Genomic DNA, 23,334 nt, shown 5'->3' on the forward strand with positions numbered 1-23,334 from the left:
TTCTCCTGCATCGGGAGTTAAGGGAGCAATTGTGACTCTACAAGCCGTTCTCACTCGGGCCGCGTTAACGCTGGATGCAACGCGCCCGGCATCTTTGTGCACAGATATGACACGCCCACCCACAAGCTGTCACACCTTGGACATATTATGGAACGCACATGGACGGGGTGAGGCACAGGTCAAGTTATGGTCTTCCTACCTTGGAGACCCTAACCCTTAGCCCCCCACCATATCCAAAAACCCTAAACCCAACCAAGTGGCTACCAGTGCCTAAAAGTAACACCCCTCCCCCCGTGCCTAACCCTAAGAGACCCCCTCAATGCCTAACCCTGAGGGACCCTCCCCTCAATGCCTAACTCTAAGAGACCCTCCCCTCAATGCCTAACCCTAAGAGACCCCCTCAATGCCTAACGCTAAGGGACCCTCCCCTCAATGCCTAACCCTCAATGCCTAACCCTAAGAGACCCCCTCAATGCCTAACCCTAAGAGACCCTCCCCTCAATGCCTAACCCTAAGAGACCCTCCCCTCAATGCCTAACCCTAAGAGACCCTCCCCTCAATGCCTAACCCTAAGGGACCCTCCCCTCAATGCCTAACCCTAAGAGACCCTCCCCTCAATGCCTAACCCTAAGGGACCCTCCCCTCAATGCCTAACCCTAAGAGACCCTCCCCTCAATGCCTAACCCTAAGGGACCCTCCCCCAATACCTAAACCTAAGCCCTCTCAGTTTACCCCGCTGTGCATGCCTCCCAAGACGTAACTTGGCCTTTGCCTTACCCCAACAGGTGCACAGTGTTTGTTTAACGTTGCATCTGTGGTCGTATCATATTTGTGCGCAGGGGTCTCTGCCATGGCTGTCTTTGTCAGATCAGCTGACTGGTGATATTTCTGTTTGTTTCCCGTCGTCTGCAGAGAGCCAGCGTCAGACATGAAGACAGGAGCTGTGCTGCTGCTGCTGGGGCTGCTCACTACTGCCTCTCTGGCTGCTCCTGTAAGTTCCTCCCTGAACAACTCCTTCTCACTCCCAACTCCTCAAACATTGACGTTTGGTTGTGACCCCTTGGGATCACTTTTTTTTACGCACCGGTTACCCCTTTTTATGCCTCCGCCGGCGATAGCCAGGCCGTTTCCAAGCTCGTTAACACATTATCTCTGAAACGCCTGACGGCATTTCTTCCAATTTGGCTCAAACGTCGAGTTGGAGTCAAGGATGAACCGATTAGATTTTGCTGGGCAAAGGTCAAGGTCACTGTAGTCTCGCTGGCCAGCCTCCTCTCCCTTCCGTCCGAGGAGTCTGGCGCCGCAGGTCTCCATACAGTAACTGGGATAAACCCTCCCCTGCTCTACTCTGCTCTCCCATTGGAGGCGTCAGTTTCAGACGCTGCTGGATTTCCGCTCCCCGCTTAAGAAGCTCTGTCATTGGCGCCGACCATGTCAATCAGAGTGGCTTCCGCTCCCTCCTCCCTGTGTGTCGCTGTAAATAGTCCCCTGCCGCCTCAGGTAAAACAACAACGCGAACTAGCTCGTTGCTACACGCTGAAAACGGCAAGTTGGATTGTTGGAAACTATTTTCCAAGGGCACTGCCGCTAAGCGCCCCCCATCGCAATCCCACTAAGGAGACCTGCGGCGCCAGACTCCTCGGACAGAAGGGAGAGGAGGCTGGCCAGTGAGACTTGGTCACTGTGACCTCTCAAAAGCCATTTTCAAGCTCATTAACGTGATATCTCAGGAACGCCTTGACAGAATTTCTTCCATTTTGGCTCAAACGTGGACTTGCAGTCAAGGAGGAACTGATTAGATTTTGGTGGTCAAACGTCAAAGTTCAAGGTCAGTGTGACCTCACGAACGCCATTTCCAAGCTCGTTAACACGTTATCTCAGAAACACCTTGACGGAATGTCTTCCAATTTGGCTCAAACGTCGACTTGGAGTCAAGGATGAACTGATTAGATTTTGGTGGTCAAAGGTCAAGGTCACTGTGACCTCACGACCGCTCGTTTCATGCTCGTTAACACGATATCTCACACCTGGACGGAATTTCATCAAATTTGACTCAAACGTCCACTTTGACTCAAGGATGAACGGATTACATTTTGGTGGTCAAAGGTCAAGGTCACTGTGACCTCACAAATGCCATTTTCAAGCTTGGTAACGCCATAAATAACACTTTGAAGGAATTTCTTCACATTTGACTCAAACGTCAAAGTCTGGCCAGACATGGATGTCGACTGCTCACTTGTTGTATATCCGCAGTGTGGTCATTCTAGTTTGTCATTTTTCAACGTGCAGGGTAGTCCAATAGACTAGAACTCCCACAGCATGCAGGGTAGTCCAATAGACTAGAACTCCCACAACATACAGGGTAGTCCTATAGACTTCTAACTCCCACCACGTGTAGGGTAGTCCAATAGACCTCTATAGAACTCCCACAACATGCGGGGTAGTCCAATAGACTTCTATAGAACTCCCACAATGTGCAGGGTAGGCTAGTCCAATATACTTCTATGGAACTCCCACAATGTGCAGGGTAGTCCAATAGACTTCTATAGAACTCCCACAACGTGCAGGGTAGTCCAATAGACTCCTATAGAACTCCCACAGCATGCAGGTAGTCCAATAGACTTCTATAGAACTCCCAGAGTGCAGGGTAGTCCAATAGACTTCTATAGAACTCCCACAACGTGCAGGGTAGTCCAATAGACTCCTATAGAACTCCCACAGCATGCAGGTAGTCCAATAGACTTCTATAGAACTCCCAGAGTGCAGGGTAGTCCAATAGACTTCTATAGAACTCCTACAACGTGCAGGGTAGTCCAATAGACTCCTATAGAACTCCCACAGTGTGCAGGGTAGTCCAATAGACTTCTATAGAACTCCTACAACGTGCAGGGTAGTCCAATAGACTCCTATAGAACTCCCACAGTGTGCAGGGTAGTCCAATAGACTCCTATAGAACTCCCACAGTGTGCAGGGTAGTCCAATAGACTTCTATAGAACTCCCACAACATGCAGGGTAGTCCAATAGACTTCTATAGAACTCCTACAACATGCAGGGTAGTCCAATAGACTGCTATAGAACTCCCACAATGTGCAGGGTAGTCCAATAGACTCCTATAGAACTCCCACAACGTGCAGGGTAGTCCAATAGACTCCTATAGAACTCCCACAACGAGCAGGGTAGTCCAATAGACTTCTATAGAACTCCCACAACGTGCAGGGTAGTCCAATAGACTTCTATAGAACTCCCACAACGTGCAGGGTAGTCCAATACTTCTATAGAACTCCCACAACGTGCAGGGTAGTCCAACACACTCCTATAGAACTCCCACAACATGCAGGGTAGTCCAATAGACTTCTATAGAACTCCCACAACGTGCAGGGTAGTCCAATATACTTCTATAGAACTCCCACAACGTGCAGGGTAGTCCAATAGACTCCTATAGAACTCCCACAACGTGCAGGGTAGTCCAATAGACTCCTATAGAACTCCCACAACGTGCAGGGTAGTCCAATATACTTCTATAGAACTCCCACAACGTGCAGGGTAGTCCAATAGACTCCTATAGAACTCCCACAATGTGCAGGGTAGTCCAATAGACTCCTATAGAACTCCCACAACGTGCAGGGTAGTCCAATAGACTCCTATAGAACTCCCACAACGAGCAGGGTAGTCCAATAGACTTCTATAGAACTCCCACAACGTGCAGGGTAGTCCAATAGACTTCTATAGAACTCCCACAACGTGCAGGGTAGTCCAATACTTCTATAGAACTCCCACAACGTGCAGGGTAGTCCAACACACTCCTATAGAACTCCCACAACATGCAGGGTAGTCCAATAGACTTCTATAGAACTCCCACAACGTGCAGGGTAGTCCAATAGACTTCTATAGAACTCCCACAACGTGCAGGGTAGTCCAATAGACTTCTATAGAACTCCCACAACATGCAGGGTAGTCCAATAGACTTATATAGAACTCCCACAACATGCAGGGTAGTCCAATATACTTCTATAGAACTCCCACAGCATGCAGCGTAGTCCAATAGACTCCTATAGAACTCCCACAATGTGCAGGGTAGTCCAATATACTTCTATAGAACTCCCACAACGTGCAGGGTAGTCCAATATACTTCTATAGAACTCCCACAGCGTGCAGGGTAGTCCAATATACTTCTATAGAACTCCCACAGCATGCAGCGTAGTCCAATAGACTCCTATAGAACTCCCACAATGTGCAGGGTAGTCCAATAGACTTCTATAGAACTCCCACAACGTGCAGGGTAGTCCAATAGACTTCTATAGAACTCCCACAACGTGCAGGGTAGTCCAATAGACTTCTATAGAACTCCCACAACATGCAGGGTAGTCCAATAGACTTATATAGAACTCCCACAACATGCAGGGTAGTCCAATATACTTCTATAGAACTCCCACAGCATGCAGCGTAGTCCAATAGACTCCTATAGAACTCCCACAATGTGCAGGGTAGTCCAATATACTTCTATAGAACTCCCACAGCGTGCAGGGTAGTCCAATATACTTCTATAGAACTCCCACAGCGTGCAGGGTAGTCCAATAGACTCCTATAGAACTCCCACAACGTCTAAAGTCGACACCACGGGAGTGGCCAGTAAGGGTGTTGTGGTCGGGGGGGATGGTCATTATGTTTGCTTTTGGTGCCAGCATTTTCAAAGTAGCCTACATTTCAAAGTCTACTTCAGTTTTATTTATTTGCACATATTTTAAAACAGAAACAGACCAAAGAAAACAACAAAAGAATGTGCCAGGATAGAGACAGGAAACCCTAAGTGGGCTTATTCTGGGTCTCTACCTGATAAATTAAAACCAATATTAATAAGTACACAGTCTCAGTTATTATTGGCTTCTGAGTAGTGCAACACCTGAGCGATGCTGCCACAGCTAAACATTCATTGGATCTCTTTCTCCTTTCTTACAGGTGGAAGAGCCAGGCATGAACGATGCAGTGGAGGTAAGAAAACGGCTATTATTTTTGTTTGTCTTGTATAGGCTATAGTGTCATGGTTTGTGTCTTGGGGGAAAAAAGTATAGGAATATAAAAGTATAGGAATATAGGAACAAGAAAAGCAACCCAATCACCAGATTAAAAGGTCAGCATTGTATACGTTTCTAGCAATCACGGAAACGTGAAATATGAACATTTCTGAATCAAAATAGTGGCGTTTAGGCAAAGCAACTTGTTTGGGTTTAGGCTAGTAAAACAACAGTTGGTTAGGTTAGGCAACAACATCAATTTAGTTGGGTTTTGATGAGAAAGCTGCAAGTCGGAAGCTCTATGGGTCCACCACTCCCACGTGCGACATTGACCTACTTAAACCTCAGACTGTCATTATGAAGTGTATGTTAATTATTAAGATATCTAACGTGCAATGCTACGCATTTTCATTCCGAAATTTCATAAACACATTTTGCATTTAATGTGGATTCTAGAAACATACAGACATTTTAATCTGTCGACTGGGCTGAGAAAAGATACCTTGTTTATCACCACCTGATAGCATGCAGACTAATCTGATGTTTACAGTCAAAAAAGCAGACGTTCCTCTCTTGGTCATTTTTTTGCCCAATCCCCGCGGCACGTACATCTGTTTCAGTTTGTCCACGACACGTACTGTTACATCTGCGTTTCAGTTTGTGCTCATTTCACAACTTTTTCTGAGACCAGCTTGCTTCATCACCTCCCTCTGTCTCCTTCCTCCAGAACCCTCCTCCCATCGGACCGCCGCTGGAACAGACCGCCGGAGGAACGGGCACCACAGGCACCACCAGGACCATCTACTACCCTGCCCCCTGCCCGCAGATGGTCCCGGGCGTCTACCCGGGCGTCAACAACCCCTACACCTACCCGGGCAACGTCCCCTCCTACACCGGTGGCACCTACGGGTACGGCGGATACGGCGGGTTGCCCGCCGGCGGGTACCCCTGGTATTACCCGCAGCAGCCCCAGCCCCAGCCCCAGCCCCAGCCCGCCTACACCCTGCCACCCATCGTCATCAGCCTGCCCAACAACCAACAACCAGCCAAATGAGCACACTGGTGGTGTTAACCAGTTAGTTACAGTAGGCCACGCTACAACTTAAGAGCTGAATTAGCGTGAGGTAGACTTCAAATCATTGTTGAATTGTTTTTGGGCAAACATTGGTAAATAATTGTATCATTCTTGGCATGTCCGATAAAGAGGAGACAATACTTTGAGACCTCTGTACGTTATGAGGAGGAAGTGACGCTACATGCATTAAAATGTTAAACGAAGTAAAGAGAGTCGGGTGTATTTTGTGGCTGTTGTTGTTTTAGGCCAAATATGCGCGTCCATCCACATATAATTCAGCCAGGTGTTTGGAGTCCAAGTTAACAGTTAATTTTCTGCTCAAAATCCTGAGAACTAAACACGCCAGCACTCATTTTCTTACTGCAAGAATACATGCATTACATTACACAGAGGGAATATCCTTTTGACGGCCGCCAGAGGGCGCAACAGCTCCATACATGTGTAGCCCACAGTATACCATGAGTGCCAAGGTCACACCCTCTTCCGGGTTCGGCATCCGCACCAAGGGATTTCATCTGCCGTTTATTTTTGGCAGAAATGTTTTGGGGGAAAAATATGCTTATAAACATATTTTCACTTTGTCAAACCAAGCCATACATACATACTAGGGGTGTCACGATACACTCAGTTCACGATACACTCAGTTCACGATACGATACGTATCACGATACTGGGTTCACGATAACGATACGATACGATACGATTTTAACAATATTTTTTTAAACTTGACTAATGACAATATATGACTGGAAAAGTAGTATTTTATTTGAAATGCACAAATACAAAACATGCTGTTGTGGGAAATTGTTATTACAATAACAACTAGAAAAAACATGAGATTGGAGATAAGGCTTATCTTGAAATAGAATGAGTTACACCGTCACTTAGATTTACTTTGAACTAAAAGGTTTCTCAGCAGTATAAATTCTCATTATGCATCTTCAGTTTTTCTTCAAACTCAAACAACAAGACTTTTCTTAATCTATTTTTTATGCATCTTCAGTTTTTCCTGTCAAGTAGCCTAAACAGTTTTGCCAGAAACTCAATTGAATGGTTTATCTCCTGTATAACTTCTCATGTGTCTCTTCAGAGACTTGTTCAACTGAACTACTTTCCACACAGTGAACTTCAACAAACAAAGACGTTTCTTAGTCTATTTAAAAAAAAAAAAAAAAAAAAAAAATTTTTTTTTTTTGGCGATATGAGATTTCATCTCAACGATACATATCGTGACGTTTTACTATCGCGAAATTTCGTGGGACGATATATTGTGACACCCCTAATACATACGCTGTAATAATCCTACACAATTCCTATAGGGTTGTGTAACTTTGCTGTAATAGGCCATTACTGTGAAAGTTGTCATTGTCATGATGTGATCATCAGTCTTTGTAAACACCCTCCCCCCCAATTTTTTTTTGGATATAAACCATGTCACAAAGAAACCTGGTAAAAGAAAAGTGCCATTTTGTAGCCACAATAATCTTTATTTTGTAAATACATTTTCATTCCAGCTGCACAAACAGCAATTTGCACAGCTTATATAATTATGACTCACAAGTTACAAAATCTTACAAAACAATCGGAAGCAGACATTGTTTTAACCTCTTAAAAAAACAAACTTCAAACTGCCCTTTGACCGGAGCATGTTAAAGCCCCCCTCCACTGTCCAGTCAGCTTCCCGAGCTGTGCAACTGCTGCTGTTCTATTTCAAACCTTCTCATATACATTTGTACATGTGCACATCATCCCATTCTGCGTCAAAGAACTGACGTCGATAAGAACCCAGGCCAAATACGTTCTCCCACTGCAATATCATGGCGGCAGCGCTGTTGTCACAAGCTGGTCAAAAATGCACAAGAGCTTGGTTTCTTGCCTTCAATACTCTTTGTCTGCGCTACAGCTCAGGTTAGGTCGGAAACACCTTAACGTTAGCTTAGCTGCAAACAGCTCAACAACCGGCCAATGGATTTCAAAGCTGATTTCAAAGCTAACACTAGCTGGTTAGTTAACAAGCTAGCTCGTCCTCAGTCAGAATCAAATTGACATGACGTATAATATAACTATGACTACATCCTCCATTGAGTCATACGTCATCAACATCAACTACTTCACTTTTTGAACTTGAGCACAAAATGAGGTTATTTTGTACAGAAAAAAAGGTGGTTAACAGTTTGACTAATGGTCAGGACATGACTCAGAAACACATGACATATCTTTTATCTTACCAAATACACTGGAGGGGGGCTTTAAGTCACACGTGTGTATCTTTTATCTTACCAAATACACTGGAGGGGGGCTTTAAGTCACACGTGTGTATCTTTTATCTTACAAAATACACTGGAGGGGGGCTTTAAGTCACACGCGTGTGTGTGTGTGTGTGTGTGTCTGTGTGTGTGTGTGTGTGTATGTGTGTGTGTGGTGGATGTAGTCTCTACTTGGTCAGTTTCTCCAGCAGGATCTCAGCTCCTTTGTTGTTGCTGCTGAGCTGAGGAGCGATGGACGTCAGCGCCGCCTTCACCTCCGCCGCCACCACCTTATCATCGCTGTTCAGGAGGCTGAACACACACACACACGCACACACACACAAAAGCACGTGCACACGCACACACAAGCACACACACACACAGATACACACAAGCACGTGCACACGCACACACACACACACGTGCACACACAAGCACGTGCACGCACACACACACACACACACACACGCACACACACACGCACAAGCACGTGCACACACACACACACACACACACACGCACACACGCACACGCACACACACACACACACACACAGACAAAACCAGAGAAACTAGTTAGCTTGTAAGCAAATGTTTTAATGCAGATTTAATGCAAATTCCTAATTTGTAAAAAAGTGATTCCTACACAGCAGTTTGTCATTACATTACATTGAGCACTTTGGCTGTATTGTTGCCATTACAAAATGTATTGCTGAACTTAAGAAAAAAGAGAGTTCCTATTACAAGGGGGGAAAAGGTATCTGGTCAAGCTAACCATCACTTTCTTGTTAGCGAATCTGATTAGCACACGTGTGCGACATGCATATGTGTCTGTGTGTGTGCACGTGTGCGACATGCATGTGTCTGTGTGTGTGTGCGCGCGCGTGTGCAACATGCATATGTGTCTGTGTGTGTGCACGTGTGCGACATGCATATGTGTCTGTGTGTGTGTGCGCGCGCGTGTGCAACATGCATATGTGTCTGTGTGTGCGCACGTGTGCGACATGCATATGTGTCTGTGTGTGTGCACGTGTGCGACATGCATATGTGTCTGTGTGTGCGCACGTGTGCGACATGCATATGTGTCTGTGTGTGTGCACGTGTGCGACATGCATATGTGTCTGTGTGTGTGCACGTGTGCGACATGCATGTGTGTGTGCTAGGGCTGTCACTTTTCATTCGAAATTCGAATGCAACTTCGAATGTGGGGGAGGGGTTCGTGTTCGATATGTAAATTGACTGTTCGAATTTTTATTTTTATTATTATTACCGTATTATTATTATTATTATTTTTTTTTTTAATGAACCAAAATTAACCAACTGCTGCTTGCTGGTAATGTTAATCCCATGTCAGAAAAAGTCTCCAGATTTGTCGCGTTAGTCTCTTCTGAGAAAGATTGTCTCCAGGGTCTGAAAAGTTGTCTCGAGTTGGATGCAGCCAAGTTTGTGAGGCAGTGTTGTGACTGTGAGCGTCCAAGCTAACACGTCGGGCTGATGCCCGGTGGCCTGGACTGATTTTTTTTTTTTTTTTTTTTTTAATTAACCAAAAAACTTCGAATATATTCGAACGAATTTCGGGCAATTAAAGTTCGTTCGAACTTTATTTTGGGAAAAAGTGACAGCCCTAGTGTGTGCCTGCATGTGTGACATGCATGTGTGTCTGTGTGTGTGTGTGCGCGTGTGCGACATGTATGTGTGTGTGCACGCGCACGTGTGACATGCATATGTGTCTGTGTGTGTGCGCGACATGCATGTGTGTCTGTGTGTGCGCGTGTGCGACATGCATATGTGTCTGTGTGTGTGTGCGCGCGTGTGCAACATGCATATGTGTGTGTGTGCGCGACATGCATATGTGTCTGTGTGCGCGCGTGTGCGACATGGATGTGTGTGTGCGACATGCGCGTGTGTGTGTGTGTGCGCGTGTGCGACATGCATGTGTGTGTGTGTACGCACGCGCGTGTGTGACATGCATATGTGTCTGTGTGTGCGCGTGTGCGACATGCATGTGTGTCTGTGTGTGCGCGACATGCATATGTGTCTGTGTGTGTGTATGCGCGTGTGTGCAACATGCGTGTGTGTGTGTGCGCAACATGCGACATGCATATATGTGTGTGTGTGTGTGTGTGTGCATGCTGACCTGCACAGCACCATCGCCCCTCTGTTGACTCTGACCCAGCTCTGCAGTTTGTCCATCCCGACTGTGTCCACCAGTATCCTGCCAAACCGCTCTGAGGGTGAGCGAGCACAGAGACAGACAGAGACAGAGACAGAGCGAGCACAGAGACAGGAGAGACAGAGACAGAGCGAGCACAGAGACAGGAGAGACAGAGACAGAGACAGGAGAGACAGAGACAGAGCGAGCAGAGACAGGAGAGACAGAGACAGAGCGAGCACAGAGACAGGAGAGACAGAGACAGAGCGAGCACAGAGACAGGAGAGACAGAGACAGAGCGAGCACAGAGACAGGAGAGACAGAGCGAGCACAGAGACAGGAGAGACAGAGACAGAGCGAGCACAGAGACAGGAGAGACAGAGCGAGCACAGAGACAGGAGAGACAGAGACAGAGCGAGCACAGAGACAGGAGAGACAGAGCGAGCACAGAGACAGGAGAGACAGAGACAGAGCGAGCACAGAGACAGGAGAGACAGAGCGAGCACAGAGACAGGAGAGACAGAGCGAGCACAGAGACAGGAGAGACAGAGCGAGCACAGAGACAGAGCGAGCACAGAGACAGGAGAGACAGAGCGAGCACAGAGACAGGAGAGACAGAGCGAGCACAGAGACAGAGCACAGAGACAGAGCGAGCACAGAGACAGGAGAGACAGAGCGAGACAGAGAGGGGGAATGGGGGAGTGTGTTAATATTTTGTCATCCTTTATAATTTTTCTGTTGTATGCCCATATTCATCTCTTTCCTATTCTTTCTTTTTAGTGGTGTATTATTATTTGACTGTCACCTGACACCGTTCATCACTTCTGTCACCTGACACCGTTCATCACTTCTGTCACCTGACACCGTTCATCACTTCTGTCACCTGACACCGTTCATCACTTCTGTCACATGACACCGTTCATCACTTCTGTCACATGACACCGTTCATCACTTCTGTCACCTGACACCGTTCATCACTTCTGTCACCTGACACCGTTCATCACTTCTGTCACCTGACACCGTTCATCACTTCTGTCACCTGACACCGTTCATCACTTCTGTCACATGACACCGTTCATCACTTCTGTCACCTGACACCGTTCATCACTTCTGTCACATGACACCGTTCATCACTTCTGTCACCTGACACCGTTCATCACTTCTGTCACCTGACACCGTTCATCACTTCTGTCACCTGACAGTTCCGTTCATCACTTCTGTCACATGACACCGTTCATCACTTCTGTCACATGACACCGTTCATCACTTCTGTCACCTGACACCGTTCATCACTTCTGTCACCTGACACCGTTCATCACTTCTGTCACCTGACACCGTTCATCACTTCTGTCACATGACACCGTTCATCACTTCTGTCACATGACACCGTTCATCACTTCTGTCACCTGACACCGTTCATCACTTCTGTCACCTGACACCGTTCATCACTTCTGTCACCTGACACCGTTCATCACTTCTGTCACCTGACACCGTTCATCACTTCTGTCACATGACACCGTTCATCACTTCTGTCACCTGACACCGTTCATCACTTCTGTCACATGACACCGTTCATCACTTCTGTCACCTGACACCGTTCATCACTTCTGTCACCTGACACCGTTCATCACTTCTGTCACCTGACAGTTCCGTTCATCACTTCTGTCACATGACACCGTTCATCACTTCTGTCACCTGACACCGTTCATCACTTCTGTCACCTGACACCGCCCGGGTGGGGTCGGCAAAAGGGCCTTTCTGTGTGGAGTTTGCATGTTCTCCCCGTGCCTCCCGGGGGTTTCCTTCACCAAAACATGCAATATCCTGGTTGCTAATGTGGTTCCTCCTCTGGTCGTTGAGGGCGCCTGTTCAGAGGGAGCGGTTGGAATAGCGTGAACCTCCCACGTGCTATGTCCTACCGGTGAAGCTTCCTCTGTCAGGTGAAAAGAAGCGGCTGGCTGACTGCCCATGTCTCGGAGGAAGCATGGAATCAGTCTCGGCTCTCCCCAGATCGGCAGAGGATGGAGTAGCAACCAGGATTGAGAAATCAAGTGAGCACTAATGGGGGATAAAATGGGATAAAATGCCCCCCCCCCCCACTGGCAGAAAAAACGGCTCATATCCAGTTGTTTCTTAACAAAGACCCCTCATGTTTAGAAAGGCAAAACCTGAAAATATCCTGTTCTCTGTAGCCTGACATGATCCAGAGTCCATGTTTAAAAGGCACTAGAGAGAGAGAGAGAGAGAGAGAGAGAAAGTGTGTGTGTGTGTGTGTGTGTGTGTGTGTGTGTGTGTGTGTGTGTGAGTGAGAGAGAGAGAGCGTGTGTGTGTGTGTACCTACCTTTCCTGCCGGCCTCAGCCAGCATGTAGTCCTGCTCTATGAGCCACTTGAGCACCAGGTGTCCTGCTGGGTGCTCTGCCATGTGCAGCTGCAGAGCAGAGCAGAGACCACACACACACACACACACACACACACACACACACACACACACACACACACACACACACACACACACACACACACACACACACACACACACACACACACGGTATTATAGGCTACTTGAATATTGGGGGGATGTATCCTTTATCTCACCCTGGCCTGTTGTATCTTTGCGTTCGTCATGACACTATATAAGAAGTAACACACATTACATGGAATAACAATTGCCATGACATCTCTCCATCTGTGGCTGGACCCCATCGAGCAACAACCCAGGGATGCTTGCCACACGCAGCACGTGGTCCTGGGCCCAATTTGCCCTCGTCTCTCTCACTTGGACACACTACAGCAGTGATACTCAACCTGTGTGGCCCACGATGGAATTGCAAAAAAAATAAAAATAAATTTGTGCACATGCAAGATACCCGCTGAATAAGTGTCCAAATGTTCATGTCAAATACTCCACTTCTGTTATAGCATTTCAGTCTGGAATATGGAATATCTTTCAATAATCTATGATTTAGCGAGCTGCTAAATTCTCAAATACTGCCGTCTGTTCGCTACCCAGGCACTTATGTATGTACTTAACCTAACTACCGTAACTTAACCTAACTATCCGGTGTGCACAACATTGTCAGACTAAACTCCGGCTGACACCCCAAAAACCTACAATCCGCTACAGAAAAATGTATATTGTTTGTTTATTAACTGGCCCCTGGCCTTCTATCATTTCACGAAAGTGGCCCCCGGGCAAAGCAAGTTGAGTATCGCTGCACTACAGTCTGTCCGACACACACACACATACCTGTCCATCCTTCCCGCCCGGTACTAACTCCTGATTGGCCAGCTGAGCCACGGCGGTCATGGCGGGCTGAAGGTCGCCGCAGGCCGAGGCCAGGATGTCGCTGACGGTGACGCTGGTCGCCTTGTCCATCACCATGGCGGCGGCGTTGTCACGGAGATACTCGAGCAACGGGGGAGAGACCACTTCCAGCAGCTCCTTTCGCCGAAGAGCTGTATCCTTTTTACTGAGGGGGTGAAACGGAAATCAACTTGACTGGGTTGGGTTGTAATATAATACAATCCAAAAAGGTTCATAGTGTCTATAATTTACTTAGATCGTTAGGTTTTCTTCTATATCAGACACAGGTTTTCATTTCTACCTGACATGTTTCGACGGCAATACTTCCGTCTTCATCAGAGGTGTCACTAGATGGTGTGTGACGTGTCTTAAACAGCTGATGTTGTTTACAGAGGCGTGGTCGTCCTGTCAGATTTGACAGGACGACCACGCCCCCCGCTGTCATTTCGCCGTTTGAGAACGCTGAACCGGGATGAGGGGGCTTACATGCTTTCCACCACCTGGAGCAGCGTTCTGTGTCTAATATAGAAGAAAACCTAACGATCTATGTAATATAATACGTTTCATAAAAAGGCCTGGTCTTAGAGTAAGTCATCTGTGTTGTACTGGTGAAAATGAACTGGTCTTAGAGTAAGTCATCTGTGTTGTACTGGTGAAAAGGAACTGGTCTTAGAGTAAGTCATCTGTGATGTACTGGTGAAAAGGAACTGGTCTTAGAGTAAGTCATCTGTGTTGTACTGGTGAAAAGGAACTGGTCTTAGAGTAAGTCATCTGTGATGTACTGGTGAAAAGGAACTGGTCTTAGAGTAAGTCATCTGTGTTGTACTGGTGAAAAGGAAGTGGTCTTAGAGTAAGTCATCTGTGTTGTACTGGTGAAAAGGAACTGGTCTTAGAGTAAGTCATCTGTGTTGTACTGGTGAAAAGGAACTGGTCTTAGAGTAAGTCATCTGTGTTGTACTGGTGAAAATGAACTGGTCTTAGAGTAAGTCATCTGTGTTGTACTGGTGAAAATGAACTGGTCTTAGAGTAAGTCATCTGTGTTGTACTGGTGAAAATGAACTGGTCTTAGAGTAAGTCATCTGTGATGTACTGGTGAAAAGGAACTGGTCTTAGAGTAAGTCATCTGTGATGTACTGGTGAAAATGAACTGGTCTTAGAGTAAGTCATCTGTGTTGTACTGGTGAAAAGGAACTGGTCTTAGAGTAAGTCATCTGTGATGTACTGGTGAAAAGGAAGTGGTCTTAGAGTAAGTCATCTGTGATGTACTGGTGAAAATGAACTGGTCTTAGAGTAAGTCATCTGTGTTGTACTGGTGAAAAGGAACTGGTCTTAGAGTAAGTCATCTGTGTTGTACTGGTGAAAATGAACTGGTCTTAGAGTAAGTCATCTGTGTTGTACTGGTGAAAATGAACTGGTCTTAGAGTAAGTCATCTGTGTTGTACTGGTGAAAATGAACTGGTCTTAGAGTAAGTCATCTGTGATGTACTGGTGAAAAGGAACTGGTCTTAGAGTAAGTCATCTGTGATGTACTGGTGAAAATGAACTGGTCTTAGAGTAAGTCATCTGTGTTGTACTGGTGAAAAGGAACTGGTCTTAGAGTAAGTCATCTGTGATGTACTGGTGAAAAGGAAGTGGTCTTAGAGTAAGTCATCTGTGATGTACTGGTGAAAATGAACTGGTCTTAGAGTAAGTCATCTGTGTTGTACTGGTGAAAAGGAACTGGTCTTAGAGTAAGTCATCTGTGTTGTACTGGTGAAAAGGAACTGGTCTTAGAGTAAGTCATCTGTGTTGTACTGGTGAAAATGAACTGGTCTTAGAGTAAGTCATCTGTGTTGTACTGGTGAAAATGAACTGGTCTTAGAGTAAGTCATCTGTGTTGTACTGGTGAAAATGAACTGGTCTTAGAGTAAGTCATCTGTGATGTACTGGTGAAAAGGAACTGGTCTTAGAGTAAGTCATCTGTGATGTACTGGTGAAAATGAACTGGTCTTAGAGTAAGTCATCTGTGATGTACTGGTGAAAATGAACTGGTCTTAGAGTAAGTCATCTGTGTTGTACTGGTGAAAATGAACTGGTCTTAGAGTAAGTCATCTGTGTTGTACTGGTGAAAAGGAAGTGGTCTTAGAGTAAGTCATCTGTGTTGTACTGGTGAAAATGAACTGGTCTTAGAGTAAGTCATCTGTGTTGTACTGGTGAAAAGGAACTGGTCTTAGAGTAAGTCATCTGTGATGTACTGGTGAAAATGAACTGGTCTTAGAGTAAGTCATCTGTGTTGTACTGGTGAAAAGGAACTGGTCTTAGAGTAAGTCATCTGTGTTGTACTGGTGAAAATGAACTGGTCTTAGAGTAAGTCATCTGTGTTGTACTGGTGAAAAGGAACTGGTCTTAGAGTAAGTCATCTGTGATGACGTAGAATATACGTATTTTTTTATTTTATTCTGAAAGTTGAATTGTTTTTTTTTATTAAATAATGATGTCCTTACTCAGGGTTCGAATTGGACCTTGGTTTTCGGGGGAGCCCTAATTTGCAGATGTTAACAGCTGCAAGGCGGGGAAGGGCAACTGGAGGTCACCGGCGAAAAAGTTTGGCGGTTTGAAGCCAGATTTAGAGGAATATCTAATTTTAAATTAACATTAGGATTAGACTGTTGTGATGTAAAATAACGATATGTATTTTTCCACCCCGAATCCAATGCTGCCATCATGCTGAGTCTCTACGAGTTACAGTTGTGGAGATGCGTCCGCCCTGCCTGCAGGACTACAGGAGAGAGATAGAGGACAGCGGGGGGGTGGGGGTTTCAAGTCACTGACCAAACACTCTATTTCAGTGATTGCTGTCAGAATATAGAGTGAATGCTCTGAATGCAGCTTTTCTGGATTAACGTGTAGAAAAGCCAAGTCTGACTGAGTTCGGGAAAGTTTGAAATATATTGACAGATTGGGACTTGTCGGATCAATAACTCATAAGTGGAAGATTGGTAAAGAACAAAGGAGGCCTCTTTCCTACCGTAGTAAACAACAAGCTACAACCAAAACCATCCATCCTCCAACCTGGACAAATAACACTGGCCTCTGTGAGACGTAGCCTACTTAGGGCCCGTCTAAAAAGTGCAACACCAAAACAAGATAGGCTAATACAAAAAATATACTATACTGTATTTTTCTAAACTAAGTGCAATAGTATAACCAACATGACTATTGATGTGCTGGTGATTTTGGTGAAAGAGCCCTATTTTTATATAGTTTAGTTTTGCCCCCTCTCCCCCCATATCTCAAATTATTCTTTCAGGGGAGCCCATGTCCTTTTCAATTTGAACTATGTCCTTACTGTAAGAAAGGCTCATAGGACAGGACTGTATGCCAATCAAACAGAGAGCTCGCCCCCTTGTGGCCGAGATGTCTCTGCTCCTGCGAATACCGTCATTACCGACAAGAGCACCAGTGAAGTCAATGGCACAGAAGTAGCCAGATGTGGGTTTGTGACTGCAGCCTCAGTTAGAGAGTGACTGAAAACTACTTCATACATCTGACATATTTGACAAGAGTAGTGAGGTATATAGTAATAATATCGCTTGGTTAAGTTATATATGACATTAGGCTTTGACATCAGCTTTTGCTACCGGGATAGCTAATACTATTTATACCTCATATCTCGACATTAACCTGACACTGCACGATGATTTGTTTTCACATAACCATCTGGGAACATCTGGGCTAAGATAAAACTCATCTATAAATGTATACATGAACAGGCACCACGTGGCGGGGGCACTTTAAAAAAAATACCTGGCAGGTGATTGGATGAACCGTCTATCACGGGTCGCTCTCGCTGGCGTGACACCTACAGCCCGCCCATAGCTGCCTCATAGGACACTGATTGGTCTGAACCACTGGTGGTTCAGATTCCAACCAATAGATTGGAGCGTGGCAAGATGGATTTGTCATGTGATCGTGATCTCACGTGAATCCCGCTGCCTCGTAAGGTTAATGTGTCTAGTGTTATAACTAACCTCGTAAGGTTAGTGTTATAACCTGTAGTTGTGTCTAGTGTTATAACTAACCTCGTAAGGTTAGTGTTATAACCTGTAGCTGTGTCTAGTGTTATAACTAACCTCGTAAGGTTAGTGTTATAACCTGTAGCTGTGTCTAGTGTTATAACTAACCTCGTAAGGTTAGTGTTATAACCTGTAGCTGTGTCTAGTGTTATAACTAACCTCGTAAGGTTAGTGTTATAACCTCTAGCTGTGTCTAGTGTTATAACTAACCTCGTAAGGTTAGTGTTATAACCTGTAGCTGTGTCTAGTGTTATAACTAACCTCGTAAGGTTAGTGTTATAACCTGTAGCTGTGTCTAGTGTTATAACTAACCTCGTAAGGTTAGTGTTATAACCTGTAGCTGTGTCTAGTGTTATAACTAACCTCGTAAGGTTAGTGTTATAACCTGTAGCTGTGTCTAGTGTTATAACTAACCTCGTAAGGTTAGTGTTATAACCTGTAGCTGTGTCTAGTGTTATAACTAACCTCGTAAGGTTAGTGTTATAACCTGTAGCTGTGTCTAGTGTTATAACTAACCTCGTAAGGTTAGTGTTATAACCTCTAGCTGTGTCTAGTGTTATAACTAACCTCGTAAGGTTAGTGTTATAACCTCTAGCTGTGTCTAGTGTTATAACTAACCTCGTAAGGTTAGTGTTATAACCTGTAGCTGTGTCTAGTGTTATAACTAACCTCGTAAGGTTAGTGTTATAACCTGTAGCTGTGTCTAGTGTTATAACTAACCTCGTAAGGTTAGTGTTATAACCTGTAGCTGTGTCTAGTGTTATAACTAACCTCGTAAGGTTAGTGTTATAACCTCTAGCTGTGTCTAGTGTTATAACTAACCTCGTAAGGTTAGTGTTATAACCTGTAGCTGTGTCTAGTGTTATAACTAACCTCGTAAGGTTAGTGTTATAACCTCTAGCTGTGTCTAGTGTTATAACTAACCTCGTAAGGTTAGTGTTATAACCTGTAGCTGTGTCTAGTGTTATAACTAACCTCGTAAGGTTAGTGTTATAACCTGTAGCTGTGTCTAGTGTTATAACTAACCTCGTAAGGTTAGTGTTATAACCTGTAGCTGTGTCTAGTGTTATTGTTGAGTTACAGTCACTAATGTGAGTAATAATAATAATTGTCTCTGTATACATGTTATGGTATATCGAGTAGTGAGTAGGAACCTTTGTTGTAAAGGAGTGGTTTCCGGGGGGGAGTCGTTATTGTGGTACAGGATGTTCATGGTGAACATGGCGGTGGTCGCCAAATAAAGCTGCTGTTTAACAAGAAGTAAAGTTGTCTTCTTTTCGAATAACATGGTAGCAGAGGATGGCTAACAACTACAGAGTCCCGCCTGGCTTCGATGAAGCGAAGCCATATGAAAGCTGGAAGAATGAGGTCGCGATTTGGACCAGAGTTACGGAGCTGGAGAAGAGCAAGCAAGCGCTCGCTGTGGTTTTGGCGCTGTCGGGGAGAGCGAGAGAAACGGCGATGGAAATACCGGTAGATGACTTGGATGCCGACACTGGCATGGAGACTTTACTTGCGAAGCTTGACAATTTGTTTCTAAAAGAAGAAAAAGACCGAACATATGAAGCGTATTCGAGCTTCGACCGGATTACGAGAGACGGTAGTGTATCCATGCTAGACTACATAATTGATTTTGAGCAACGTTACTCTCGGATGCGCAAATATAAGATGGAACTTCCTGACGCAGTATTGGCGTTCAAACTGCTTGATACTGCATGCTTGGACACAAAAGACCGACAGTTAGCTCTCACAGCATGTACAGAACTGACTTTTGCATCGATGAAGTCAGCATTGAAGAGGATATTTGGAGAAAAGGCGCCTGTCTCCAGCATGGGAATTAACCAAGAATCAGCATATATGACGGAGCAGCGACGACAGAGGGGCAAGTCATGGCCTCAAAAAGATCAACCAAAAATGCCACTGCCTGGCACAAACCCACTAGACAGGTACGGCCGCAGATCAAAGTGTGCTGTTTGTCAATCCACGTTTCACTGGGCCAAAGACTGTCCACATAAAGGTGAGCAAGTCAAGCTAACTGAAGATGGTGGAGCAGTAGAGGAGGTTAACATCACTCTGTACACAAAAGAGCCTGTCACTGAAGCAGAGATATTTCTGGCAGAGTGTTTTGGATCAGCAATTATCGACACAGCATGCACACGGACTGTGTGTGGACAAGCATGGCTAGATAGCTACAGCGCTGGACTAAGCCAGAAGGAGGTGAATGTTTTGAGGAAAACAGAAACACGCAGTCATAGACCATTCAGGTTTGGAGATGGAAAAGTGGTATTTTCCACTAAAAAGTTAAATATTCCTGCAAAGATTGGAGAGACTAGATGTCATATTGAAACAGAGATAGTCCCAGCTAACGTTCCACTGCTTTTGAGCAAAGCCTCCATGAAAAGAGCAGGGACGATACTAGATATGGAAAATGACAAAGCGGTCATGTTTAACAAACCTGTAAAACTTGAATTTACAAGCTCTGGTCACTATTGTGTGAACATCATGGACAATAAAGAAAAGAAAAATGAGCAGAAAGAAAGCCAATGTGAGGATGAAATTCTGATAATCACAGAAGAAATGAGCTCAGCAACAAAGCAGAAAATGTTGTTGAAGCTTCATAAACAATTTGCTCATGCTTCAGCCGACAAACTCCAGAGGCTTCTGAAGAGTTCAGGCAATAAAGATACAGAATGTGACGCCATCCTTCACAAAATTGTAAGTGAATGTGAAATATGTCAAAGATACAGTAAAACTACGCCAAAGCCTGCTGTTGGTCTACCACTGGCATCTCAGTACAATGAGACTGTAGCTGTAGATCTGCATGAACTTGAACCAGGTGTGTGGTATCTCCACATTATTGATCAGTTCACCAGGTTCAGTGCAGGCAGCGTTCTGACCACAAAGAAGTCATCTGAAATAGTGAAACATTTTGTCCATGATTGGATAAGTGTGCATGGTCCACCTCAGAAACTGTTTAGCGACAATGGGGGAGAGTTTAACAATGATGAAGTGAGAGATATGGCGGAAAACTTTGGCATTGAAATAAAGACAACAGCTGCCTACAGCCCATGGAGCAATGGACTTCTAGAGCGACACAACCAAACACTCACTGAGATCATCATGAAAGTGAAGGCAAGCCACTGTTGTGACTGGAGCACGGCAATGGACTGGGCTCTTATGGCCAAAAACACCATGCAAAGTGTCCATGGCTATAGTCCGCATCAATTAGTTTTTGGACAAAACCCCAACCTGCCCTCTGTACTGACAGATAAACCCCCAGCTCTAGAAGGAACGACAAAGAGTGAATGGGTGGCAAAACACATATCTGCTTTACATGCATCGAGGAAGGCTTTTACAGAAGCAGAATGCTCAGAAAGAATACGGAGAGCGCTGCGGAAACAACTACGTCATACAGATGAAAAATATGAAAGTGGAGACAAAGTGTACTACAAGAGAGTGGATTGCCCGGAGTGGAAAGGACCAGGAGTTGTCATCGGTCAGGACGGCGCAGTGGTGTTTGTCAGACACGGAGGCACCTGCGTTAGGGTGCATTATCTCAGATTGAGAAAAGTGAATACAGAAAATGTGGATCATAACACAAATACCGAAAATGACACAGACCTTGACCAAGGACAGGAGATTGCACAGAACATAGAGGACACAGAAGACAGTGTAACTGAGGTGCAACAAGGTCTGAGTCAAATGGAGCCGCCAGGAATAACCACTAGGGTGCAGAACGAAGAAGAGCATCACACAAATGACAATGCAGGTGATACACAGCAGGGAACAGATGTCACTCTGAAACCAGGACAAATTGTGAAATACAGAGATAAAGACAGAGGTATTTTGCACACAGCTAAAGTCTTGGGGCGTGCAGGCAAAGCCACGGGTAAATACAAAAACTGGTACAACTTGCTGTATATTGAGCCTATTAATGTTGCAGGCACTACAGATTCAACTGATATCTCAAGCGTAGAGAACCTGCATGTAGAAACAAATGTTGATACTGATGTAAGTGATGATGTATTTGTGGTGGGGGATGTCTCTTTTAACTTGGCAAAACATGAGGAGATAAAGAACTGGAATAATAACGGTGTGTATGACGAGGTTAAGGATGAGGGACAGAGGTGTATTTCCACCAGATGGGTATGTACCCTCAAAGAGACACTCACTGGGACTGTACCTAAAGCACGGCTTGTAGCTAGAGGTTTTGAGGAGCTAGAGGTGTCAGAGCTGCAAAAGGACTCACCCACATGTGCTACAGAGTCTCTTCGGCTACTTGTGGCCGTGATTTGTCAAAGACAGTGGCCACTCCATTCTATGGATATCAAATCTGCATTTCTGCAGGGAATGCAACTATCACGTGACATTTATATCAGACCCCCTCCTGAGGCTGAGACTAAAGGGATATTATGGAAACTGAAAAAGTGTGTGTATGGTCTGGCCGACGCCTCCCTGTACTGGTACAACAGAGTAAAGGAAATAGTGTTGACAGCAGGAGGACAAATGTCTCAGGTTGATCCAGCTGTTTTCTATTGGCTAGATCAGGACTATGCGGTGACTGGGGTTCTTGCCTGCCATGTAGATGATTTCATATGGGGGGGCACACATAGTTTCTCCACAACAGTGATACCTCAGCTCAGGTCTGCACTCCAAGTTGGACGTGAAGAGCATGACAACTTTTGTTATGTGGGAATAGACTTTGTGAGCGTAGACAGAAAAGTGCAAATACACCAGGAAACATACATCCAACATATGCAGCCCATACCTATAGATCCTTCACGGGCTGTAGAACAAGACTCAGCTCTTGGTGAGAAGGAAAAAGAACAGCTCAGGTCTAAGATAGGCCAAATCCTCTGGGTTGCACGACAGAGTAGGCCTGATGTAATGTTTGATGCCAGCAACTTGGCGTCAGGCATAAAAAATGCAACTGTTCAAAATATTCATGAAGCAAACAGGATTGTGTGTAAAATTAAGTCCAAGAAGGTAGCACTGAACTTCCAACACTTGGGCAGAGATAGTGCCTTGAAGATTATTGTGTTCAGTGATGCCTCTTTTGGCAATCTCTCTGACGGTGGCACTCAGGGAGGACACCTGATTCTTCTAATGGGGGAGAATGGAAAGTTCTCACCCCTTTCTTGGCAGTCAAAGAGAGTCAAGAGGGTTGTGCGTAGCACTCTTGCAGGTGAAACACTGGCAATGTCAGATGGGATTGACAATGCTATCTTTTTGGCTACTCTCTTCTCTGAACTGACTACTGGGGACACTGAACACATTACACCGATAACATGTGTCACAGATAATCATTCACTGGCTGATGCACTGAAGTCCACAAAGTCAGTCACAGAGAAAATACTTCGCCTTGAAATTAGCAGTATCAAAGAACTTATCCACACCCAGAAAGTTGAGCGAGTTCTTTGGTATAATACCAAAGAACAACTTGCGGACTGTCTCACTAAAAAGGGGGCATCAGCTCTCCTACTGCTTAA

General features: G+C 45.2%; 1 protein-coding gene across 1 annotated transcript in view; it reads right to left on the bottom strand.

The window, feature by feature from the left end:
- Positions 1-7,569: 7,569 nt before the first annotated feature.
- The window catches only part of pum3 (pumilio RNA-binding family member 3), a 64,612-nt gene continuing 48,847 nt past the window's right edge, over positions 7,570-23,334 (bottom strand). Inside the window, exons 15-18 of the mRNA XM_083638863.1 lie at positions 13,734-13,956; positions 12,827-12,914; positions 10,471-10,561; positions 7,570-8,646 (exon numbers count right to left, since the gene is read on the bottom strand). Coding sequence (XP_083494989.1) covers positions 8,523-8,646; positions 10,471-10,561; positions 12,827-12,914; positions 13,734-13,956 — 526 coding nt within the window. The 3' untranslated portion in view covers positions 7,570-8,522. The remainder of the gene's footprint in view (positions 8,647-10,470; positions 10,562-12,826; positions 12,915-13,733; positions 13,957-23,334) is intronic.

The sequence above is a fragment of the Poromitra crassiceps genome, assembly GCF_964638095.1.
Source record: "Poromitra crassiceps genome assembly, chromosome: 6".
NCBI classification, from domain to species: domain Eukaryota; kingdom Metazoa; phylum Chordata; class Actinopteri; order Beryciformes; family Melamphaidae; genus Poromitra; species Poromitra crassiceps.